This window comes from Narcine bancroftii, chromosome 6, assembly GCF_036971445.1.
Source record: "Narcine bancroftii isolate sNarBan1 chromosome 6, sNarBan1.hap1, whole genome shotgun sequence".
In the NCBI taxonomy this organism is placed as follows: Eukaryota; Metazoa; Chordata; class Chondrichthyes; order Torpediniformes; family Narcinidae; genus Narcine; species Narcine bancroftii.
In genome coordinates this window covers 245,631,183-245,656,825 of record NC_091474.1, presented here as the reverse complement: position 1 = coordinate 245,656,825, position 25,643 = coordinate 245,631,183, and the positions used below count along the sequence as shown (strand labels likewise).

At 44.1% G+C, this 25,643-nt stretch overlaps 1 protein-coding gene and 1 long non-coding RNA gene across 3 annotated transcripts in view; both read left to right on the top strand.

Annotated features, from left to right (window-relative positions):
* Positions 1-25,380, top strand: part of LOC138737215 (uncharacterized) — a 278,027-nt gene extending 252,647 nt beyond the window's left edge. For both annotated transcript variants that reach the window (XR_011340836.1, XR_011340837.1), the window contains 5 exons: positions 6,312-6,360; positions 16,478-16,600; positions 17,890-18,031; positions 21,167-21,247; positions 22,972-25,380. This is a non-coding gene — a long non-coding RNA (uncharacterized lncRNA). The remainder of the gene's footprint in view (positions 1-6,311; positions 6,361-16,477; positions 16,601-17,889; positions 18,032-21,166; positions 21,248-22,971) is intronic.
* LOC138737214 (cold-inducible RNA-binding protein B-like) lies at positions 14,987-15,953 on the top strand. The gene has a single exon (XM_069887887.1). It carries the CDS (start codon positions 15,099-15,101, stop codon positions 15,525-15,527), a length of 429 nt encoding a protein of 142 aa, XP_069743988.1. The 5' UTR covers positions 14,987-15,098; the 3' UTR covers positions 15,528-15,953.
* Positions 25,381-25,643: the final 263 nt, after the last annotated feature.

The window sequence follows — 25,643 nt, the reverse complement described above, 5'->3', positions numbered from 1 at the left end:
TTCTCTCTTCTGCCACCTATGCTCCATGGAGAAAAGTCCCAGTTTCTCCCTATAATTCTCATCCTACAAAGGGAAACATTTTCTCCAACATCTAAGCAGGAGGCTTCAGAATCTGAATCAATTTATTTACTTGAACAAGTCACGAAATTTGTTGTTTTGCAGCAATATCACAGTGAAACATTCATATAAACCACCTTACAAAAATAAATAAAAATAGTACATGAAAAGTCAAAGTCAGGCAGTGTTTTGGTTCATTGGTCATTCAGGAATCTGATAGCAGCAGGAAAGAAGCTGCCCTTGTGCCACTGAGTGCTCATCCTTAGCCTCCTGTACCTTTATTCCAATTTTAGCAGTGAAAGGGCATGGCCTGGGTGGTGGGGGGTTCTTTTTTAAGTCCTCTACCTCCATTTCTACTGCTGCTTCCCGCTCTTCCATCTTGTCCATTTTCTTTCCCATTTCTGTTAAGGTCATATCTATTTTATTCATTTTCTCTTCTGTATTGTTTATTCTTCTTCTTAAATCATTAAATTCTTGCGCTTGCCATTCTTTAAATGACTCCATGTATTCTTTAATAAGAGAAAGTATATCCTTTACCTTGCCTTTCCCTTCTTCTTCTATTTCACTGTACTCTTCCTCTTCCTCTTCTTCTTCCTCTGGGTTGGCCATCTGTTGTTTCTTTGTTGCCCTTTTCTTCTCTTCTTTCTTGTTTTCATTGTCTTCTGTGTTCTCTTCTTGCTGCAGGTGTTCTGCAGCTGTCGTTGCCGGCTGTGGAGATCGACTCCCCAGCTGGTCACCCCTCCCGTCGGTGTGTTTTTTTTCATGCGCGGTTGCGCACTTTTACTCGGCTCAACGAGCCATTTTTGTAGTCCACTTTCTACCGACCTGAGGGAGCGGGTTTCTCTCTCCACCGCGGGCCTCTTCGAACAGGTAAGGCCTTCTCCTTCTTCCTCCGTTGTCTTCTCTTCCTCTCTTCTTACCGTTGATTTCGATTTTTCTTTTTTCGTCGCCATCTTCTTTCCACCTTTATACTCACTTTTCTTTAATTTTTATTTTTGTGCCTTTGTGTTTTCCTTTGTTTTTCCCGACTTTTCTGGAGAGGGCTGGAGTTCACCGTCCGGCCACTACTCCATCACGTGACTCCCCCCTGGTGGGGGGTTCTTGAGGATAGAGGATGCTTGTAGGTGTCCTTGATGGAGTGAAGTCTAGTGCCCATGATGTTGCAGGCCGAATTAATAACCCTCTCGAGATTTTTCTTGCACTGATCATGGAACCTCAGTACCAAGCATTGATGCATCCAGCTAGAATGCTCTTCACAGTACACCTGACAAACCAAATCTCCTCAAACACCTCACAAAGTATAGCTGCAGGTGAGCCTTCTTCATGATTGTGTCAACGTTGAGGCTCCAGGTCAGATCCTTGGAGATGTTGACACCCAGGAATTTGAAGTTCTTGACCCTCTCCAATACTGAGCCCTCGGTGAGGACTGGATTGTGTTCTCCTGACTTCCTCCTGAAATCCACAATCATCTCCTTGGTTTTGCTAATGTTGAGCACAAGATTGTTGGCATGATACCAGACAACAAATTGATCTATCTCCCTCCTATACACTTCCTCATTACTGTTTGTGAATCTGCCGACAACTGTGGTGTCATTGGCAAATTTGTAGATAGCATTGGAATTGTGCCTGGCCACACAGCCATTGGTATATAATCAGTAGAGCAGTGGGCTCATTCTTGAGGTGCACCTCTCAGTAAGGAGGAGACTTTTTTTTAACCAATTCGTACTGACTGGTCTTTTGATGAGGAAGTCAGGGATCCAGTTGCAGAGGGGGGTGCAGAGGTCCAGGATTTGAAGTTTCTTGACCAGCAGTGAGGGAATAATGGTGTTGAAGGCTGAGCTGTGTTGATGAAGAGCAGCTGTATGTATGAGTTGCTGTTTTCGAGGTGACCCAGAGTTTGGTGAAGAGCGAGCGATATTGCACCTGCTATGAAGTGATTGATACGATAACCGAATTGCCATGGATCCATACCTTTGTTTAGACATGTGTTAATCTTGGCCATGATCATCATCTCAAAGCATCTCTTCACAGTAGATGTTAGTGCGACTGGACATTAGTCATTGAAGCAGCTCACACTGGGCACTGGGATGATTGAAGCCCTTTTGAAGTAGGTGGGAACCTCTGACTGCAGCAATAAGAAGTAGAAAATGTCTGTGAACACTCTGGCTAGTTGGTTCAACAGTGGAGACGAGCAAACCTTTCCTCAAGACAATCCACACCCTTGATAATAAATACATTGATAATGGGCTCAAGCCTGAAACATCAGTTATGTATTTTTACCTCAAACCGTGCATCTTGGCGCCTCACAGTTCGGCGGGCAGCAACCTCCTTTGAAGAAGACCGCAGAGCCCACCTCACTGACAAAAGGCAAAGGAGGAAAAACCCAACACCCAACCCCAACCCACCAATTTTCCCCTGCAGCCGCTGCAACCGTGTCTGCCTGTCCCGCATCAGACTTGTCAGCCACAAACGAGCCTGCAGCTGACGTGGACTTTTACCCCCTCCATAAATCTTCGTCCGCGAAGCCAAGCCAAAGAAAGAAGATATAAAGAACACTGTTTGACCTGTTGAGTTTCTGCAGCATTGTATTTTTAACTCCACTCCCTATATTTATTGGTCTTGAATACCTTCTCTCGAATGTATCCAATGAATTATTATTAATAAGGAAACACAGCTTCAGCACAACTTGTCCTTGCCGACCATGTTGTCTACCTGTGCTGGCCCTTTTTGCCTGCTTTTTGTCCAAATTCCTCTAACCCTCCTCCATCTATATACCTGTCCAAATATCAAATCAGATTGAAGATTTCAAATTCTCTTAAGGTGGGTGGTTGGAAGAATTGTCAGCAAGAGAGCTTTTATTAGCCAGAATAGAAATTGGATCATTATTGGATTTAGTAGAAAGGAAGTATGGGAAGCACAGGAGATTGGTCATTATGGATACTGTATATGAAGAGGGAAGCAGCATTTAACATCAGTGCTCAATAATATTTCATTATATACAATAATTTTTTTAGAAAATAATATATAAAAGACAATATTCACATTTATCACAATACAGAAAAATTAGTGTTATTTCTGTCGTGCAGACAATCCTTTTTTGAGTGTGGCATTTTACGATGAAGAGTTTCAGAAGTCTGAAAGAAACTGTGGCTTCTTCCCAAAGGTAGCAGTGAGAAGATGATATTCAGGGTGATGGGGGTCCTTTACAATGTCTTCAATGAATAACTAACATCATAAAGATGTTAACTATCACGGATATAGGTGCTTCATTCTGTACTTAATTCCCAAACCAGACTGTGATGCAACCAGTCTGTCTACTTTCCACAGTACACCTATAGAAGTTTGATAGTGTATTTGACCACATGCCAAATCTCCTCAGATCTCTTGGAAAGCAGAGGTCCTGGTGCACCTTCTTCACGGTTGCCTTGACGTGGTGTCTCCAGGGAAGTTCTTCTGATATCTGCACTCCCAGGAACTTGAAGTTCTTAACCCTCTCCACCTCCATCCCATTAATATGAACTGGTGTATAGTCCCTTGCCCTGTCCTGCCTAAAATCAACCCTAAATTTCAATTTTTATATTTAGACGTACAGCCCGGTAACAAGCCCTTCTGGCCTACAAGGCTTGCTGCCCAATTGCACCCAATTGACCAACAACCCTGTACATTGTGAAGGGTGGGAGGAAACCTACGCAGACACAGGGAGAATGTCCAAACTCCTTCCAGACAGCTCAGGATTCGAACCTAGGTTGCTGGCATGGTAACAGTGTCGAGCTCACTGCTACAATAACTGTCCCGCCCTCAGTTATGGTGACGTTGAGAGCCAGATTGTTGTGGCACCATCTAACCATGTTCTTCATCTCTGACTCATGATTTCTAGTTTCTTGGCCAACAATGGCAGTGTCATCAGAGATTGAGTTGGAGCTGAACCTAGCCACATTGAGCAGTCTTGATAAAAAGCATTGTGACCCTAAACTTTCTTTTTTTTTCTGATAACTCGCACGGCTTTGGGACATTTTTGAAGCATTGCTCAATCCCCTTCCTGCTCTCTTTACTTTCTTCTTTATAAATAGTTTCCCATTTAGTCCATAACTGTAGATTTTTTTTAAAATGTCTAGAACTGTAAAGGATTTCTGAATATTTGAAATAATTAAACCTATTCAAATTGGGATTTCTCAAAAATTTCCTAAACTTTCTTTTTGAGGCCAAGTGTACAAATGCATTGAGATCATGCTGAACTTTAAAAGCTTAATGTGAAGATGTTTAAAAAATCTGCATGAAATTAGCAAAAGGATGCAAGGGTTTAGAGGTGCACCAGACAAAATAATTGACCATCTAAAGGAGATGTGAATAATAATGTGCCGGACTAATTAGTCACATTTGAAAGTGTGGTGGAATCAATATGAACTTTCAATTGATATGATCTGAGAGTTTGTTGTGTACAGATGCACTAAAATTCTTATTTGCTGCAGTCACACAATTACTCAATGGTATAAATATAATATGTCTTGAGGTTGAAATCAAATAGAAAAGCATCAATGAATGTTTGCAGTTCGTGCAAAAAACAGTGATGTCTCACTGGTGCAGACTGATCTTTTTGGTGGTCCTGCAGTTGCTGATGGTTAGGTAGTTCAGAGAGGTTCAAGAGCCCCAGTAGCTGTTGAGGGGAAAAAAAAGTTATCAGACAGGCCCTTCCACCCAGTGAGTCCAGGCCAACTGAAAATGTCCCATCTCCCTCGAAGCCTATCCCATCAATGCAGCTGTCTGAATATTGCAGAAGTACCTGTCTAAACCATCCCTGGCTGTCTTGCCTTCACCACTCTCTGCGTGAGGAGGGGGGAGGTGGTGGACTTTGGGCTTCTATAGCCGCTCCATGAAGATAGTAGTGGGAAGACATTGTAATCAGAGTAGTGATGATCTGTTAAGATTATTGAAAAGGAAAAGTCTTACAGGGCAGTGGATAAAGAGTTTAGCAATGGGACTATCAGACTAGCTCTCGGAAAGATTCAGCAGATGGTCAAGGCCTGGATGTGGAATTCTGTGGTTTTATGTGTGTCTCTGCCTCTACATTACAAATACCTATTTCTCACAAAGATGTGCTTAAAGCATTTATGGTTTTATTGAGAATTCTGTATTATACAAAATCACCATACTGATTGGTGGATACAATAGTATTAAACATGATTTTCATGTCCAAATTGGATGACAAAACAACCCCTGCTGCCTTGCAAGTTTTGTGCCCCACACCATATTTTCTAGACTCTGGTGCATTTAAAAAGATTAAAATCTGGCTGTCATGTTTGAACTTTAAAGGGGCAGCAAGTCAGGATTTATTTTTTGAAACTGACAAGCCTCACACAGCCACTGTCAGTTGCCCTGCAGCACATGGAGAATCAGCCTCTTCCAAGAGAAGATGACTTCAGAATTAACTAATTCCTTCAGCCTTGTAATTTCATTAGACAGACTAGATAAATTAACAGGTAAAGTGAGGAAGCAGATCTAAATAGAGAACATGATTTTTTGTCTCACTGATTGAATAGGTTTCATGAGAAGTAAATGTTGTTCTGCCCCTTTCAACTTCATGGATTTGTCATTGAATTGTATGTTTTGTGGTCTGCAGAATTACACATTGGAGAGGTTTTGCACTTCAGGGTTCTGTTTCTCTGTTCATATTTTGGGAATCAGTGCCTTACTGGCAAGCTGAATATTTATTCCCCATCATTAATTCACTTTGAGAAGGTGGCGATGAACTACTTCTGTGAATTGCTACAGTTGTTCTTTGTAGGTACTCCAACAATGTTGCTTTAAATTGAGATTTGTCCAGAATAAAGTTAAAATGTGTGTGTTGCAACTCTACTTAGCATAATGTCCTTAAAAATATGAAAATAGCGATTTACAGTAATTATATTGGGGAGAAGTTTGTTTGGATAACTCCGGGAGATCAATCAGTGTCTTGGTTTTGTAATCATGGTGTTCATGTAGTTGGTTCAGTTTCTGGTCAACAATGATCCCTGGGAAGTCGGGAGTGTAGGAATCAGCAAGAGTAATCCCATTGAAGGCTGAGGTGATCCTGGAGATGATCAATGCCTGGCACATGGCACAAAATGTTATTTGCCACTTCTAATCTTATCCTCTGTTGATGTGGGTTGTGTTAAGGAAATAAGAATGAAGTTAAGGCACATTAGTTAGTTCTGCTATTTACAGTACACTATTTGACCTGCTGAGTTTCTCCAGCATTGTTTTTTTTATGAAGGCAGATTCCCTCTTGGAGTGCAAGATCATTGATGAAACAGCTGGAAATAGCAGGTAACTGCCGCAAAGAACCAACTCAGTAATATCCTGGAGTAAAACACAAAAATCTGCAGATGCCATGATTGAGTAAAAACACAATGGTGAAGAAACTCAGTCGGTCAAACAGTGTACTTTATGTAGCAAAGATAAAGATACATAACCAATGTTTCAGACTTGAGCCCTTCATCAAGGTAGGAGGAAAATGTAGGCAAATGCCTGAAGAAAATGGTGGTGGGAGAGGGGCAAGGGGAGGAGCATGGTCCCACAGGCAGGAGATAATAGTGAGCATAAGGGAGGGAGGGCACGGTAGCAAACAGAGGGGGGTGGGTGGGGGGGGAAGCAGCTCTGTGAATGGAGAGGGAAGGTGGTGGAGAAGAGAGAGAAAACTGGGAGTAGGCTGAGCAACTTTATCTTTGCTATATAAAGTACACTGTTTGACCTGAGTTTCTCCAGCATTGTGTTTTTACAGTAATATCCTGGAGCTGGGATGATTCCCAGCAACCGTAGTTGTCTATTCAAGGTATTTCTCTGTGCATGAGAATGTTTCCTCTTTGATTCTCATTGACTTTAGTTTTAGCACAGGTCCTTGATGCTACAGACAAATGTACTTGGATGTCAAGGACAATAACTCTCACATCACCTCTGGAATTTAGCTCACTTGTTCATATTTGGACCAAAGCTAAAATAAGAATCTGGAGCTGATTTTTTTTTTCTGGCAAAATCAAAATGGGGCAGCAGCTGGTGCTGTTTGTACATTTTATTAACATCTGTACACTCCAACCCAATGAAACAGCATTTCTCCAGACCATGGAGCACGCACATAATCGTGTGAAGATATCATTTAAATGTATGTCAATATTTTGGGATGATTTTACTCGGTTCATCAATCTTGCTGCCTGCACGAAAAATTTATTTCCCAGCCAGGCAGCCCTGAGTTTGATGCTCCTGCCACACCTCCTTAAAGACATCCGTCAAAGATACTATGTTCTGCATAGTATACCATGCAATGATGGATGCAATGATGCATGCAGAACAGGCAGCTAGGACGAAGGCACAACTTTAGGATTGAGAAGGGTGCCCATTTAAAACAATTAAAACTGACGCGAATGAAATTGCTACAACAGTGGCAAGTCATTGGATCTATTTTAAGGCAGAAATTGATAGGTATCTGAATAGTCAGGGTATCAAAGGTTTTTTTTTAATACTTTATTTAAAATTTTAAATGTACAATGTATAACTACCCCCGTACCCATCCCCAAAGAAAGGAAAGAGAAAGAAAATGGAGATTTAACATCAAAAATACAGTAAACCACCATGGATCAAATCAACACCACCACCACGAGTTTCAGGGAATTAAAAATTTTAAACCCACATAGTCCAAATATTGGCTCCATAATTTGATACTTTGTTAACCTCAAAATCAAACTCAGCCTTTCAACATTACCTAATTAAAAACAATGTTAATTGAATCTTTAAAACTTTCTCTTAAAATTCCTAAAGCAGTCTCCAAAAAAGTTTAACCTTATCACATAACCAAGTCGAATTTAAAAAAAAGGAGCCTACTTCTTTAAAACATCTAAAACCTAAATCTGAAGAACTTAAATTATATTTCTTTAATTTCTGAGGAGTCAAGTACAATTGATGCAATAAATTATAATGAACCAACCTATATCGAACATTACTAATCTTAGTCATACTATCCTTACCAATAGATCTCCAATCATCATGATCGATTGTAATTCCCAAATCCTCTTCCCATTTCATTCTCGATTTATGAATATTTAATTTAGGCATTTTACTTTGTAACAGTTTATACATTTCAGAAATAAATTTCTTTTTACCACCTTCCATAAGTAAAGTTTCAAAACTTGATTGTCTTGGTAATTTCAAAGAATGCCCAAAATTATCCAATAACAACACTTTAACTTGATAATAACAAAAAAAAGAGCACTATTTGGAATTTCATATTTTTATTTCATTCTCTGAAAATAAATAAAATAATCAGCCTCATAACAATCTTGTACTGTTTTAATTCCTTTATGATTCCATATTTTCAAAAACTGATAATATTAAGAGTAAAAGAAAAAAGTTTATTCTGATATAGAGAATCGATGCAATGACCTGCTTCTGCTCCAATACACTCTCCATTGTTCTGCAAAATGTTATCAAGATATAGCTTTGCCACCTCAACCTCTTTAGGAAGTGCAGGCATATCTGAGTAATTAAGAGTAAAATTAAAACATGGAAGTCTGCAGACACCTTCGTTGAAGTAAAACGCACAATAGAGGGACCCTGGCAGAAATATTTAAAATGTCCTTATATATGGGCTCAAGAAGTAAATCAAGAAATTACAGGCCAGTGAGCCTGACGTCAGTAGTAGGTACATTATTGGAGGGTATTCTTAGGGATCGGGTAGCCAAGGGCTGATTAAGCATAGTCAGCATGGTGTATTTAATGGAGTTTTTTGAGGAAGTTGCCAAGAAAGTAGTTGAAGGAAAGCCTGTGGATGTTGTCTACATGGTGTGATAGTACAGATTCTATCACCAATGTGTATAGGTACAGATGGTAGTGTAGGATGACTGTGATTGGCTGAGAGTGTTGCCACACCTACTGGCAGGTCTTAAAGGATTGCTCCTAGCCTGACCAGGTCATTCTGGACGGGTCAACCTATTTGTGATATGGTCCAGTCTGTTAGTTAATAAAATTGTAATGCGCATCGAAAGAACCAAAGACTTGTTGATCCAAACCAAGGCCCGGGTCAGCAGCATTGGCGTGTCCCCGGCGGCGGCGGCGGCGGGTCCCCGGTCGGCGGCGGGTGTTGAGGTCGGACCCCCTGACCGGTACAGCCCCTAACCTCCATTCACCCTGGGGTCGGTTCTCAAAGAAGGGGTGAATGTGATACTACAGATTCTATCACCAATGTGTATATGTACAGATGGTCGTGTAGGATGACTGTTATTGGCTGAGAGTGTAGCCTCGCCTACTGGCAGGTCTTAAAGGAATGCTCCTAGCCAGACCAGGTCATTCTGGACGGGTCGACCTATTTGTGATATGGTCCAGTCTGTTAGTTAATAAAATTGTAATGCGCATCGAAAGAACCAAAGACTTGTTGATCCAAACCAAGGCCCAGGTCAGCAGCGTTGGCGTGTCCCCGGCGGCAGCGGCGGCGGGTCCCCGGTCGGCAGCGGGTGTTGAGGTCGGACCCCCTGACCGGTACAGTCCCTAACCTCCATTCACCCTGGGGTCGGTTCTCAAAGAAGGGGTGAATGTGATACTACAGATTCTATCACCAATGTATATATGTACAGATGGTCGTGTAGGATGGCTGTGATTGGCTGAGAGTGTAGCCACGCCTACTGGCAGGTCTTAAAGGATTGCTCCTAGCCAGACCAGGTCATTCTGGACGGGTCGACCTACTTGTGATATGCTCCAGTCTTTTAGTTAATAAAAGCCTTGGTTTGGATCAACAAGTCTTTGGTTCTTTCGACGCACATTACACATGGACTTGCATAAGGCCTTTGACAAGATCCCACACCGGAGGCTAGTTCAGAAGCTTCAGACACTAGTTATCCATGGAGAGATTTGTAAACTGGATGTGAAATTGGTTGAATGGGAGAAAACAGAATGTGGTAGTGGAAAATTGCTTCTTAGATTAGAGGTCTGTGATTAGTAATGTGCCTCAGGATTGTGCTGGGACAATTATTGTTTGTTGCCTGTGTCAATGATCTGGATGATATGTGGTAAATTGGATTCCTGTAGGAAGGCTTTCAAAGCTTGCAAAGGGGTCTGGACCAACTGGAAAAATGGCTTAGAAAGTAGGCCTTTTCATAAAGTCAAAAAACCCAAGTGCAGAGGTGGAGATTTTTCCTCCCTTTCGTCAGGAGATTTACCTCCATGAATATGCCGTGGCTGGCTCCAAGGCACTGACTGCAAACCTTCTCGGGAGAAGGGTCAGCAGCGGAGCGCTGCGCTCTACCACCCTGCATGAATGTACAGCCGCTGCAAGTGACTGGCTAGGGGCGGGCTGATGACATCACGGTGACATTGTCAGACCACAACCCATCTCACTCATCCCCTCTCCCTCCATGACCCACTCAAGACGGGGTGGGGATGACGGGGTCAGCGGGGGGGGGGGGGTGTCGTCATGGGGTGGCTGGTATGGGCTGTGACAGCCCCACCACCCTTTGGGACTGGTCGTCAGCACCAGGGGCTTAATATGTGGCAGAGGAATGGCCATCTTCCCTACCCATAATTCCCCCAGCTGGAACCATTCTGGGAAATGAGTGGGTAGGGAAGACGGCCATTGCTCTGCCGGATATTTATGACAGGCAGCTCCAAGGCAACATTAGCTCCAGGCAATGCACTGAGGCACTGCTCTGCATAAAAGCAGCACTGGAGCAGCAGCCTTTTAGGTCTACTCCATGATCAGATAGTTTAAAATGTTTATCTGCCTCTGCAGCTGGCCTTGAAGTGGAGGCCCAGCATGAAAACACCTCGTGGCAGATGGAATTTAATGCAGAAAAGTGTGAGGTGTTGCATTTTGGAAGGACAAACCAAGGTAGGACATACACAGTAAATGGTAGGGCTCTGAGGAGTTCAGAGGAATAAAGTGATCTGGGAATTCAGATACATAATTCCTTGAAAGTGGCATCACAGGTACACAGGGTTGTAAAGAAAGGTTTTGGCATCTTGGCCTTCATAATTCAAAGTATTGAGTACAGGAGTTGGGAGGTTATGGTGAGTTATACAACATTGGTGAGACCAAATTTGGAGCATTATGTGCAGTTCTGTTTGCCAAATGACAGGAAGGCTATCACTAAGATTGAAAGAGTAAAGAGATTTACTAGGATGTTGCCAAGTCTTCAGGAGTTGAATTAAAGAATATTAAAATAGGTTAGGACTTTATTCCCTGGAGCATAGAAGAATGAGGGGAGATTTGATAGAGGTTTACAAGATTATGAGGGGTATGGACAAGATAAATGTGGTTAGGTTCTTTCCACTTGGATTAGGAGAGATAAATACAAGAGGACAGTGCTTTAGGGTGTAAGGTTTAGAGGGAACTTATTCACAGAGCTGCCATCTGACGTGGTAAATGTGGGCTCATTCTTAAATGTTAAAATAAATTGGATCAATACATGGATAGAAGAGGTTTGCAGGGTTATGGACTGGGGGCAGGTCAATGGGACTGGAGGGTTGATTTTTGTGCTGGTTTGTTCTCTTCTGGAGAAACTCAGTAAAGATATGGAACCAACCTGCATGAATGTACAGCCGCTGCAAGTGGCTGGCTAGGGGGGGGCTGATGACATCACGGTTTATGGGAACTAGAGTGATACGAAAAAGGAAGATAAAGTAATTGCCAGGAAAAGTAAAATAGGAAAAGTAATGATGGGAGGAGAAAGTAAAAAATCAGATGGTGCAGTGAGTTTTCGGGTCAATGATAGTGTTAAGAAAATTACAAAGAAAAATAGTGGGCAGAAAAATCAAAAGAAAAGGTTACAGAAGTCACTAGATATTAAAAGTACAAAGAGCAAAAGGGCACTTTATCTGAATGCCCGCAGTATTAGAAATAAGGTTAGTAAACTTGAGGCGCCAATCGGTACCCATGCCTATGATTTGGTCGCCATCATGGAAACATGGCTACAAGGTGACCCTAAATGGGAATTAAACTTTCAAGGGTATCAGGTAGTGCAAAGAGATCAACAGGATGGTAAGGGAGGTGGAGTTGCACTCTTAATCAAAGATGAGCTCCATGCAGTAGTGAATAATGATATAAGATCTAAAGTGCATAATGTTGAGTCCATTTGGGTAGAGATAAAGAATAACAAAGGGAAAAAATTATTGGTGGGTGTTATCTATCGCCCTCTATTTTGTAATGCTCAACAAAAATATATTCCGGTCAGGAAAAAGGGCAGCAAGGGAGGGAAAAATCAACTGTGGTTAACAAAGGAAATAAAGGAGAATATAAAATTGAAGGCGCAGGTGTACAAAGCTGCAAAGAGCAGTGGGAAACTGGAAGATTGGGAAAACTTTAAGAGACAACAAGGGGTTACAAAGCGGGTAATAAGAAATGGGAAAAAGGATTATGAAAGTAAATTGGCACAATATATAAAAACAGAAAGCAAAAAATTTTATAAATATATAAAACGGAAGAGGGAGGCCAGAGTTAACATAGGACCCTTGGAGGATGAGAAGGGAAAACTGGTAGCAAAAAATGAGGAAATGGCTGAGGCATTAAACAAATATTTTATGTCAGTCTTCACAGTGGAAGACATGTCCAGCATGCCCAAGGGCGGAGTTAAGGATGCGAATGTTGGGGAGGGCCTTGATAAAATAGTTGTTACAAAGGAAGTAGTGATGGAGAAACTAATGGGACTAAAGCCAGACAAATCACCTGGTCCTGATGATATGCATGCAAGGGTTCTGAAGGAAATGGCAGAAGTTATAGTTGATGCATTGGTAGTCATATACCAAAATTCCTTGGATTCTGGGCAGGTCCCGGCAGACTGGAAGACAGCAAATGTCATGCCACATTTTAAGAAGGGATGTAGGCAGAAGACTGGAAATTATCGGCCAATTAGCTTGACGTCTGTAGTTGGAAAAATGCTTGAAGCCGTCATTAAAGATGAAATAGTGAAACTTTTGGAACGTAAGGGTTCAATCAGGCAGACGCAGCATGGTTTTAGAAAGGGAAGATCTTGTTTGACAAACTTGTTAGGATTCTTTGAGGATATAATGGGTGCGGTGGATAGAGGGGAACAGGTTGATGTTGTATATTTGGATTTCCAGAAAGATGCCGCACAAGAGACTTCTCAGTAAGTTACAGGAAAGTGGAGTCCGGGGAAGTCTATTGGCCTGGATTGAAAATTGGTTGTCTGACAGGAGGCAGAGAGTCGGGATAAGTGGGAGTTTTTCAGGTTGGCAGGGAGTGGTAAGTGGGGTGCCGCAGGGGTCAGTGTTAGGCCCACAGCTGTTCATCATTTACATTGATGACTTGGAGGAGGGGACAAAATGTGATGTAGCCAAGTTTGCGGATGACACCAAATTGAGTGGAAGAGCAAATTGTAATGAGGATGTGGAGAGTCTGCAGAGGGATAGAGTTAAGCTGGATGAGTGGGCAAAGGTCTGGCAGATGGAGTACAATGTTAGTAAGGGTGAGGTTATCCACTTTGGCAATAAAAATAAAAGAGCTGAATATTATTAAAAGGGTGAAAAACTACAGCCTGCTGTTGTGCAGAGGGACTTGGGAGGGCTTGTGCATGAATCGCAAAAAGTTAGGTTGCAGGTGCTGCAGGTTATTAAGAAGGCAAATGGAACGTTGGCCTTCATCGCTAGAGGAATTGAATTCAGGAGTAGGGAGGTAATATTGCAACTGTATAAGGTACTGGTGAGGCTGCACCTGGAGTGCACCTGGAGTACTGTGTCCAGTTCTGGTCTCCATATTTGAGGAAGGATACACTGGCTTTGGAGACGGTCCAGAGGAGGTTTACTAGGTTGATCGCTGGGATGAAGGGTTGACATGATGAAAGATTAAATCGTCTAGGATTGTATTCGCTTGAGGTCAGAAGAATGAGAGGAGATCTTATAGAAACATATAGGATTATGAAGGGTATGGATAGGATAGATGTAGGAAGGTTTTTTGAGCTGGCCGGGGAAACTAAAACCAGAGGACACAGTCTCAAGATTCGGGGGAGTAGATTTAGGACAGAGATGAGGAAAAATAGTTTTTCCCAGAGAGTAGTGAATGTTTGGAATTCTCTAACCAGGGAAGTGGTTGAGGCTGCTTCATTAAACATATTTAAAATTCGGTTAGATAAATTTTTACGATAGAGGAATTAGGGGATATGGGGAGAAGGCAGGACGGTGGAGTTAGGTCATAAATTAGATCAGCCATGATCGTATTGAATGGCAGAGCAGGCTCGATGGGCCATTTGTGGCCTACTCCTGTTCCTACTTCCTATGTTCCTAACCTTTCAGGCTTGAGCCCTTCATCAAGGGTTTTAATTCCATAGTGGTGTGGGTCATCCTTTATAAACTCCCCACAACTGCTGTGGTTCGGGTCATTTGTGGAGGATCATATAAGAGGACGGCAGAGCAGCATGGACAGCCTGGATTTCCTTCCTTCCTTCCTTCCTTCCCCCGGCATGGGGAGGGGGAGGGGCCCCCCGCCCGCCCGCCTGCCTGCCTTCACGTGGCCCACTCTGCCCCGTAAGGAATCACGGCCACTGCTGAGCGGGGTGGGCCGCGCCGTTCCTCGGCATAGGAACAAGCTCAGAATGGGGACTGCTGCCGGAATAGGAAACGAAACAATGCGCTGAGGAAATAATGGTGCCTGTTTCCAGCTGCAACTCCTGGTGCAAATAACCCCCTTCCTGTGAAGGGGTTGCAGAACCAGGCTGCCATTTTGAGACGGGAGGGTGGACTGGTGAAGCACTGGGCCGCCGTGCGAAGGAAACAAAAGGCCCGGGATAGAGGGCAAGATGGCGGCGGGCGGGAGTGGGCTTCAGCCGGAGGAAAGCGGCTGGCGCTGCTCGCGCCCCCGACTCCACGTTATTGGTGGACGTGCGTCGCGCCCGGCCAATGGAAGGGCGCGGTGCAGGGAAGCTGGGCGGGGCGAGCGCCTTTAGTAAGCGCGGGCAGCGGCGCGGAGCTGGAGTCCAGCAGTCGCCGCCGGGAGGAGAAGCAGCAGCATTAGCAGCAGCAGTCGCAGCTTCACAAGTCGTACGCAGTCCCGAGCCCACGCACACCCCACCATCATGGTCGAAGAAGGAAAGCTGTTCGTCGGCGGCCTGAATTTCGACACGGATGAGCAGGCGCTAGAGGACGTGTTCTGCAAGTACGGCCAGATCTCCGAGGTGCGGGTCATCAAGGACCGGGACACGCAGGTGTCCCGCGGCTTCGGCTTCATCACCTTCGAGAACCCGGGCGATGCCCGCGATGCCATGGAGGCCATGAACGGAAAGTCGCTGGACGGCCGCCAGATCCGGGTCGACCACGCCGAGAAGAAGTCGGGAGGCGGCGGCGGCTATGGGGGCGGCGGCTGCTACAGCGGCGGACGGAACTACGGACGCGGCGGCGGCGGAGGGCGCGGCGGCTACGGCCGGCAGTACGATTCGAGGGAGACCTACCGCAGCGACGGCTACTCCCGGGGCCGAGGCCAATTCTACAACCGCAGCACCTACTAGTGAGCCGTGGGTTGCCCAGGCCCGTTCCCTCCCCCGGCAGGGGGGGTGGGGAGGACGAAGAGGCGGAGCGGGGAGGCGGAGAGCCCCGTGTTACCCACCCCCAATAGAGTAGCCAACGTTTCCCCCCCCTCCCCCTCCCCTCCGGCGGCGCCCACTGCCTCCCCCTCCCCCCACACCTTTGTTCCTCGCCCAGTTTTATGGTTTAACAGATCACCCAGTTTGTAAGTGAAGCAGCGGTTTTTTTTACTTTGAGCCTGCCTGGAGGGGGCTGTCGGCCCGGACCGGGGATGCATGTCCCGCTCTCCAGGCGCCGGGACACGTTCTTTGTCGAGGGGTGGGAGAGGCGACTTGTTTTGACTGAAAAAGCTGCACCGCGTTTTTGTACGAAACTGTTTGCAACGTGAGACATTAAAACATGGAATTGAATGGTGTGTGTGGAAAATGGTTTTGTTGGGGGATTGGGGAAGGGGAGGGAGGGTTGGGGGACCCGGACCCGGGGGCGCCACGTGGAGCGGCGGCCTGGCCCGGTCCTCTGGCGCCCCCCGCGGCCGCCCCCGGTGGTACGATGCGGCGGGGATGCAGCAGAGCTGCCCACGTGGTGAGTGCGTCGGCCCCGCGCTTCGGATGGCGGCTCCGACGCCCTGCTGCCGAGTCACCGCACCTCCCCCCCCCCCCCCCCACCGATGCTGCTGTCTCTCCCCGAGGATCGTTTGCTCCCTCGCAGCGGCACTCGAGCCGCTTCTCTCCCTTCCCCCTCCATGCGGTCCCGCGGCCGCTTCTCCCCCTTCCGCGTCCTGCGTGCTTTCCCCGGGGCCGCCGTCCCGCCCTGGTCCCCGCCGTGCAGACTGCGGCAGCCGGCGCGAGCGTGGAGAGCGGCGGTGATGGCGTCTGGTGGCGCGGCCGACCAGTCCTTTCCTCCACCACGACGCCGGCCTCTGCTTTTCCTGCAGGTTGATCCACGCCAACCATTGGCGAAGGCCGAGTTTGTCCGCTGCTGCTGCCAGGAACGAGATGGTTTCCTGTGGGCAATATTTCAATGCAGGAAGAAGCAGGCCATGTGCCGGCAGATGGGGGTGAGCGAACGTTGCCAAGATGGTTGAGCTTTTGCACCAACCCGCCCTTCTGAACAGAATTTAAACTACGGGTGTTTTGCCAGACTGAATACTATTTTTAAAATGGCCTCAGTTATTTTGGAATTTTTCTGGCCTTGAGGATGCAGTCGATTTTCAAATACAAGAATGTTTCCTAAAATGCCTCACACAATATCAAAAAATTGCCATTGAAATTTTTATCCCTAATTGGAACCTATTCACAAACATCAGGCCACCATTTCACACATCCTCACTCACCGTCCAGCTCTCAACTCCCCAGAATCCAATTGTCTGGGTGGAACCAGTGTGCTCCTGCCCCACCAATCTGACCCCTTCCCTGGTCCAGTCCCTTTACCTTTATGGCCTAGGCTGGACTGCCACATTTTCACCATGGATGGATGGCCAATCCCTATACACTTCCATAATCTCATACAAAAGTTCCCCCTCCACCCCACACATCTCTGCCTGCACCCTCAATAGCTTCAAGTCACAGGGCTGGCTTTTCTTTTGATGGCGATGTGGAGCGGTCCATGCTGCAGACTTCCACTGCATCAGTGACTGCACTGTGCACCGTGATGAGCTCATCAACTTCATCGACTTGGCTTGGGGGAGGGGAGAAGTGACCTAAAATTGGAAAATTCAACATTCATGCCCTTGAATTAAAAGCTGTCGAGAAGGAAGATTCTACCTTGTCCCTTAATGTTACACTTGACCTCACCCTGCAAGGGATGAGCCTGAAGACAAATGTCTATGTTTCTTGGTCAATATGGTTTATAGTGTGAAAAATAAAAAAATGTTTAAAAAAAAAAGACAGTAGAACAAGGAACAGGTGCAAGAAGAAGCTATTTAGCCTCCTTTCAATGATAATGGTGGATTTGGCCACGACCCTTCAGCCCCCATACTTTGCAAAACTCTAAAATAAATGAAATGAGGCAGGCAATTCCCCAAATTCACACCCCTGGGAAAAGCAGTGCCTCTTCAGCTCCATCCTAAATCTGCTCCCTCAAATCTTAGGCCTCTTTATAATTTAAAAATAAAGGCAGATATGCTCTGACTTTGAAAGCTCCGGAGGTGAACTCCAATCCACCTGGGGGGTGGGGGGGGGGGGAGAGATAGCCTCAGAGGTGAATCACCTCTTCTGAGAAGGAAATCCTGTCTTGCCAAAATATAGTTAATAACATTGCACAGGAAGATCTGCTCAGTCCAAAGACTGCTTGAACTGATCTCCACCAGTGCTCTTATCTACTCTTCGGTTGCCATTTCGGTTATAGGCCACTTTCCTCTCGGCACATATGGATGACATCACGGCAACAGCGGCACTACTGCAACACTCACCTCAGCTCCAGAGATGGCTCCTGAGTTCGCCCAGTAAGAGCGACGCTGGATACGCCTTAAGGCCTTCTCCATAAAAAGGTAACTTCAACTTCCTTTTTGTTGAGCCACCTTCAAAATGGCATTACACCATTAAAAGGCCTCTTGAGGCTCTGTCCCCCAGTACTTTTGTCACCTACACTTTCCTGCCTCTGATCTATACTCTTCATAATTTTATGCTTCGATAAGATACCCTCTAATTTTGCTGAATTTCATTTGAGTCCAATCCCAACCAGTCTCCTTCCACCACCATCCTCCTGCAACTGGTAGAACTTGCCTTCACCCTCAATAACCTCTGACTCATCACATTTTCTCATTTACATTTCATTGTCAGTGCATATGTGACACCAGATACAACCCTGAGATTCTTCCTGTGGGTGATGTAGCACAAGAAAACTAGTTTATACCTGCAAACAAATACTGTAAACATAACTAATGGAAACAGAGTTTGTTGTTGAGGACTGATGATGGAGGGGTAGCAGCTATTCCTGATCCTGGTGGTGAGTCTTGTGACACTTGTATCTCTTTCCTGATGGGTTTCCTTCCCTAAGGTCAACAATCAGTTCCCTAGTTTTGGTGACATTGAGTGCAGGATTGTTGTTGGTGCACCATTCAGCTAATTCTCCCTCTTGTGTGCTGACTCATCACCTTTCTTTATTCAACCCACGACTGCTATTGTTAGCAAATTACTGTACTGAGCCACACAGTCTTAGGTGTAAAGTAGATAGAGCAGTGGATTACCTCCAAGTCAAAGGGGTAGTCATGGTTGCATTGGACCAAGCTGTGACTGTCTCTTCCTTCGATACATCAGAGATGACATTGGTGCTGCCAACTTTCACCCTGACCTTAAATTCATCTCTGGCAACACTCTCCCCTTAACCTCCATCTTGGGAGACAAACTGTAGAGACATTTATAAACCCACCAACTCCCACAGTTACCTCAACTAGACCTATTCTCACCCAGGCTCCTTAAGGATTTTATTTCTTTCTCTCAATTCCTCCACCTCTGCTCCAGAACATCTAATATGTCTTTCAGAAATTGTGGCTTTCTCCTCTATTGCCATCAACTCAGCCCTAACCTGCAAACCTGCCCTGGAACTTTCCAACCAAAGATCCAACAAGGACAGGATTCCCTTGTCAACAGCCTCCACGTTTAACAATATCCCTGTAATTTTTTGCTACCTACAACAGAATTCCACCACCAGATACAATCTATCTAGCTTTTCCTTGCAACTCTAGTCCCTATGTTTCTAACCGCACAATACTCCAATTGTGGTCACATGATGTCCATTATTCTGTGTCTGACCCATGAAGGCGAGTTCCCCAAACATCTTCACCTCCTTTTCTACCTGGGATCCCACTTTCATAGAACTGTACTTCTACCCCTTTGTTGTACAATACTCTCCAAGGTCCAATCTTTCACTGTGCAAGTCCTGCCTAGTTTTAACAGTGTAGCGGGTGGGAATGCTGTCTTTGAAGGATTTGCATGTCCTCTCACCTGCAAAAGACAGGCTTTGTAGGTCAATTGGACACATGGGCTTGAAGGACCTGTTACTGTGCTGTATGTTTTAATAAAAAATTAAAACACCACACTTTTCATCTGGACCACTTTCCTAGTTGATCCTTGATAGCGTCCTCACTGTCCATTGAACTATCAATATTGATATCATTGGTAAACCACTTTGATGTCCAAGTTGTTAGATAAATGGCAAGGCAAGGACCCATCTTCTATCCATGGTTTTTACGGTATTAGTGGTGGTCACGGGCCTTCAAATAACAACCCTCTACCTCACACCCATAACTCGCTATTTTTCTTACATCCATATGGCCTGTCGAAGAATCTTTAAATGTCCCTATTGTTCCAGCCTCCATCACTCCTGGTAATGCATTACAGGCAGCCATTATTCTCCATGTACATAACATCACTGACATTGCCCCTAAACTTTACTCACCTTAAACTGATCTCATATTTGTTGCTGTTGCCCTAGGTGAAAGCTGCTGGCTGTCCACCCTGTGCCTCTCAATCTTGAGGACTTCTATTAAATCACTTCTCATCCTTCTTCACTCCAAAGAGAAAAGCCCTAGCTCCGCTAAATATGCTTCATAAAACTCATTCTCCAATCCTGGCAACGTCCTAGTAAATCTCTGCACTCTTTCTAAAGGTTCCACATCCTTCCTCTAATGAGGCACCCAGAACTAAACACAAACCTACGTGACCCGAAATGGACACAATTTTCCAAGTATGGTCCAACCAGTTTTATAGAATTGCATCATTACCTCAACTCTTAAACTCAATCCCAACTACCCTATGGATTTGGACCCCAAAACACTCTTCTTTGACACTGCTGAGAATCCTGTCATTAACCATATACTCTGCCTTAAAGTTTGACTTTCCACACTCGTATGGATTGGACGCCATCTGCCACTTTTCTGCCCAACTCTAAATCACCATTATATCTTGTTGCAACTTACAACAACCTTGTACAATAATTCACATCTCCAACATTCATGTCATCTGAAAACTTACCCTGGAGAGTCATTCAGTGTCTCTGGGTTCACCACCTGCAGCTGCACAGACTCTGCTTTAAACCACCAGCAACCCAAACTCCAGATCCATACCTCTGATCCAACCAGGCTGCTAGTCTCCAGCAGCCTGTGTGAGTCCTTCAGCTGCCAAGCCCCTCACTGCCATGGGCATCATCCTGTGGTTGGGGTGGCCTATGCTTCTCAATGGGAGTGGGGGTATTCTCAGTTTCTGGCGCAAGGGATCCACAGATTAGATCGTTCGGTTTTTGAATTGGCCGGCCATAGATGATGGTAGTGGTAGAAGAGCATTATTCTGGTAGGAAGTTTCTGACCTATTATGTTCTACAGGGATCAGTGTTGAGACCCATGTGGGGGGGGGGTTTGCAACCAGTGGTGTTCCACAGGACTTGTTCCCCTAACATTTAGATTCCCTTTTCTTCAAAAATATCTCTGTCTTAAGTATGTTTTATGAGGCAGTCTCTACTGCTTCCTTGGGCAATGAATTCCATAGATTCATTCTTCTCAGGGAGAAGCAGATCCTCCTCATCTGTATTGAATCAACTCCCGTGAATTTTGTGGCGAGTTCTATCCTCACCTGCCAGTTGAAACAACCTCACCATGTCTATCTTGTCTATTTTAAATTGTATACAGTATTCCAGAAGCGGACTCAACAGTACCCTGTCAGCATTCCAGTTAAACACGACTTATCCTGAATCCATGTGGCATCTACAGGTTTTTTTTTAATTTTATTTAAAATTTAAACAACCATGATTACACACAATACAATTAATACAAAATATGCCTTCAAAACAAACATGGTTCATATATAAAATCCCTCTAAATCTACCCCTATCCCCTTATACTAACATTACCTCCTTCCCAACATCACAGCACTTACGTATAACCTCACTAACTCCTAAAAGAAAATGAGGAGGAAAAATAACTGAAACCACAAAAATTAAACCGTGTGATGGGAGACCCTGCCACAACTAGGTCCAAATCTTTAAAATTTCAAATTATACGTTATGTTTTCTAGAGGAATATGGGATATTAATTCTGAATGCCGTCTCTGTAAATTAAATTCTATCTGGTCTTTCCATGTAATTGCAAATCACTTCCTTGCTACTGCGAAAGCCAATCTTAAAAAAAAAGCTATTTGTAGTATGTCTAAAGCATTTTTCAAACAAATTGTACTTGTATCTCCAATTAAGAAAACTTGGGGGGGTGGGGGGGGGGGTATGGATTCCCATGTAGACAGGGTGGTTAAGAAGGCATATGGTATGCTGGCCTTCATAAATCGTAGTATGGAGTATAGATGCTGGGAAGTGATGCTGCGGCTGTTTAAGGCATTGGTGAGGCCAGGTTTGGAGTACTGTCCTCACAGTTCTGGTCTCCAAATTATAGAAAGGATATAGATAAGGTGGAGAGGGTGCAGAGAAGATTTACAAGGATGTTGCTTGGCTTACAGCATCTAGAGTACGGAGAAAGATTAAGGAGACTGGGACTTTATTCACTGGAGCATAGACGGTGGAGGGGGGATTTGATAGAGGTATTTAAAATTACCTAGATATAAGTAGGCTCTTTCCCCTGAGGGCAGGGGAGGTTGGAACAAGAGGGCAACACTTTAGGAGAAACATTAGAGATGGCTTTTTCACTCAGCGAGTGGTGGCAGAATGGAATGATCTTCCGGCAGAGATAGTTGCAGCAGGGTCCCTTCTGTCATTTCAGAGGTTGGATGATGTACATGGAGGTGAGGGGGCTGGAGGGTTATGGGCGGAGAGTGGGAGGGGGGAGCTAGTGGAGTTGTTCAAGTGAACCGGCATGCACCCGAAGGGCTGTCATGGCCTGTTTCCGGGCTGTAAACGGTTATATGGTTATAAAACAATTTAATTTGACAACAACAAAAAAGCAAATGAGTTGGTATTTAATATTTATTTCATTTTTTCCCAAATGAAAGATTTCAATTTAATTCATAACAATTATTTACTATCTTAATAACCTTTCTGATCCCAAATTTTAAGGTGATTATTAACCATAAAGGAAAAAAGATTATTCTAGATATTTTACCTTGAGTACCAACTTCTTGATTGATCTTATCCCATATTTCTATCAAATGAAATCGTATTGGCGACTCATATAGACCGAGCAATTTATAAACAAATTGATCCCTTCTATTTTCATTAATTCTATGTCTGCCCAAGTCAACAAGCTATCAGAATCAAACATTCTATTAATTAATTTTAACTGAGCAGCTTTATAATAATTTTGAAAATTTGGAAGTTGTAAACCTCCTTATTTGTATTTCCATGTTAATTTCTGAATGGGTATTCTTCTCATTTTACCCTTCCATATAAACTTCCTACCGTATTCAAATCTTTTAAAAAAAAATTAGGGATTTTACACAAAATAGATTGGCATCTACGGATCAATTTCTTTCTTTAAAATTATTTTTTTAGACTTTTATCCTTCAGCTAAAGGACCCACAGAAACTGCAGGAGACTGGCTCATGGGAACCAGGATTCGAACTGGGTGTGGAGGACAAGAAAGGGCTGTCAAAAGACCTCAGGCACTGAAAGCTACTTGATTGCATTGGGGATTTGGATCTGGAGCTCAAGTTGCTGATGGTTTGAACTGGAGGATGTACATTTGTAATGGCAGCAGGAGCGCTGGAGGTCTCCTATTGTTAGTGGCACCGGGCAATCTTCATGGTAACTCTTTGCTTTATGGATGTTGAAATATATAAACATTTTAATGTATTATTATACAACAATAAAAGGAAGCTTTATCTGTAGCTTACTGCATTAACATTCTCCACATTAGGGTCCCTATCACTATTCTGCATGCCCTCCTTGATAAACTGATGTACTCCTTTAAAGCTCAACACAAATTCCTGCCTTCGGAGTGGCCCTATCCTCTCCCTAGTATTTCTTTTGATTGTAATGTACAAAATGCCATGCCATTTTCTTTTAATGCTGTTTGCCCAGGACATTTCATGTCACCTTTTGGTCTTCCTAATGCCCTGCTCAAGCTCTTTCCTGCAATCTTTATATTCCTCCAAGGTCCTTCTGATTTTCTGAACTTTACAAATTCTTTTTGCTTGAATTTATGATTTCTCTCACCATTCAAGTCCCTTACTTACCTTGTCAACCCTGTTCCTCCTCCTTACTGAAAGATGGTGACCCTAGACTCTAATCAGTTGTGGCAGTGTCCAATAATATGCGCCGAATTAAATTCCCATGAATATCAATATTTGTCTTCCCAGTTTAGTATTTCACACTAGTTCCAGCCCAATCATTCATCATGATCTTGAAACTGAAGGAATTATCACTCCCACTGAAATTCTGATCACCTGTGTTGGTTCATTTCTTAGTAATATAGTCCAGTGTAGCTCCTTCCATGGTTGGACAATCTACATGGCATTATACAAAAACCTCCCAGATGCACCTAACAAAGCTTCCAGCCCCAAGGACCTCCCAGCCAATATTAGTGAAATTGAAGTCTTCCTTTTGCTTTTGTATCTTTCTTTGCTATTGGGAGGCCTAGTTTTGCCCCAGTGATTGCACCTTTTCAATTTTTTTTAATCTCCCCACTGGATGTTCCCTCCTGAGAGTGCAGCTGGTGACATCAGAAACATCAAAGCCCAGTTCGTCTGGCAGCCATATCATTCTATGTACTGGTACAAGCTTCAAGTTGAGCACTTGCCCATCATCTCTTGTTTTAAAACAGCATCGCCCCCCCCCCCCCCCCACTTCCTCTCTCTCTGTTCATTCACCTGTCACTTTGTGACATCTTTTCAGATAATACAATATTGACCATCCTTTTAACTCCACTTTCTGTCATACTACTCTAGTTCCACCCCGCCAACTTTAAGCCCTCCCGAGTAGCACTACTGCACCTCCCTATAAGGTTCCCCTCCTATCCAGGTGAAACCCATCCCTCTTGTACAGTTCCTACTTGCCTGGAAGAGACTCCAATGCTCCTGCACCAGCTACATTCTTCTCAGCACGTGGCCTCGCTGTGGAAGTCCTGTTTTCAACGGCTAGTTTTAAAATCAATAAATCTGTTGCAAATATAAATCCTTAAACCAATAGACTGCATTGTAGTTGCCCAGCCAAGCAAAAAATTGGCAGTACAAAAATGCAGAGAAACAGTTCCTGAAATTAATGATTGAGAGCAAGCAGTTTGCAGATACTGCCCTAAGGTAAGGTTCTTATGGCAAGTGTGGCTGGTGTTGGGCTCTAATCAAAACTATATTTCAACGCTGCTGCATCTGGCTACTCGATTATAGTAAGTGTACCAAGTGTCAAATTTGAAATGAATGACTAAATAAAGCAAATAAGCACCAGTAAGGCCACTAGCCCCACCCAAGAGAATGTTCAGCCATGAAGGAGTTTGTTTCGCAAATGTATTTGTTGTTGCAGGCAAAAATGAAGATGGGCGTATTGAGAATAAGCAATAAATGGGAGCAGGAGTTGTCTATTTCTGAGGAAGAATGATCAGATTTATGTTTGGAGAGTGTTACAAAATTAGTTAATGTATGATATAGTTTAATCAATTATAACTTTTTAATTCAGTTATATTTAACCCCTGAAAAATTAAAGAGATACAATTTCAATGATTCAGATAGGTACTTTTGTTCATTCAGTGTAGGATTGTGTCAAAGTTAAACCTTTTTGGGAAAAGATAATTAAATTTTTGCAAGATTTATTTCAAATAGAATTGTACGTGGATCCATGGTTGTGTTTACTAGGTTATACAAATCCATTAACAGGGTGTTTCTTTTCTTTGGCTTGGCTTCGCGGACGAAGATTTATGGAGGGGGTAAAAAGTCCACGTCAGCTGCAGGCTCGTTTGTGGCTGACCAGTCCGATGCGGGACAGGCAGACACGATTGCAGCGGTTGCAAGGGAAAATTGGTTGGTTGGGGTTGGGTGTTGGGTTTTTCCTCCTTTGCCTTTTGTCAGTGAGGTGGGCTCTGCGGTCTTCTTCAAAGGAGGCTGCTGCCCGCCAAACTGTGAGGCGCCAAGATGCACGGTTTGAGGCGTTATCAGCCCACTGGCGGTGGTCAATGTGGCAGGCACCAAGAGATTTCTTTAGGCAGTCCTTGTACCTTTTCTTTGGTGCACCTC

Bases quoted from the DNA above. Each gene is read 5' to 3' on its own strand.
- LOC138737214 (XM_069887887.1), top strand. From the start codon at position 15,099: ATGGTCGAAGAAGGAAAGCTGTTCGTCGGCGGCCTGAATTTCGACACG.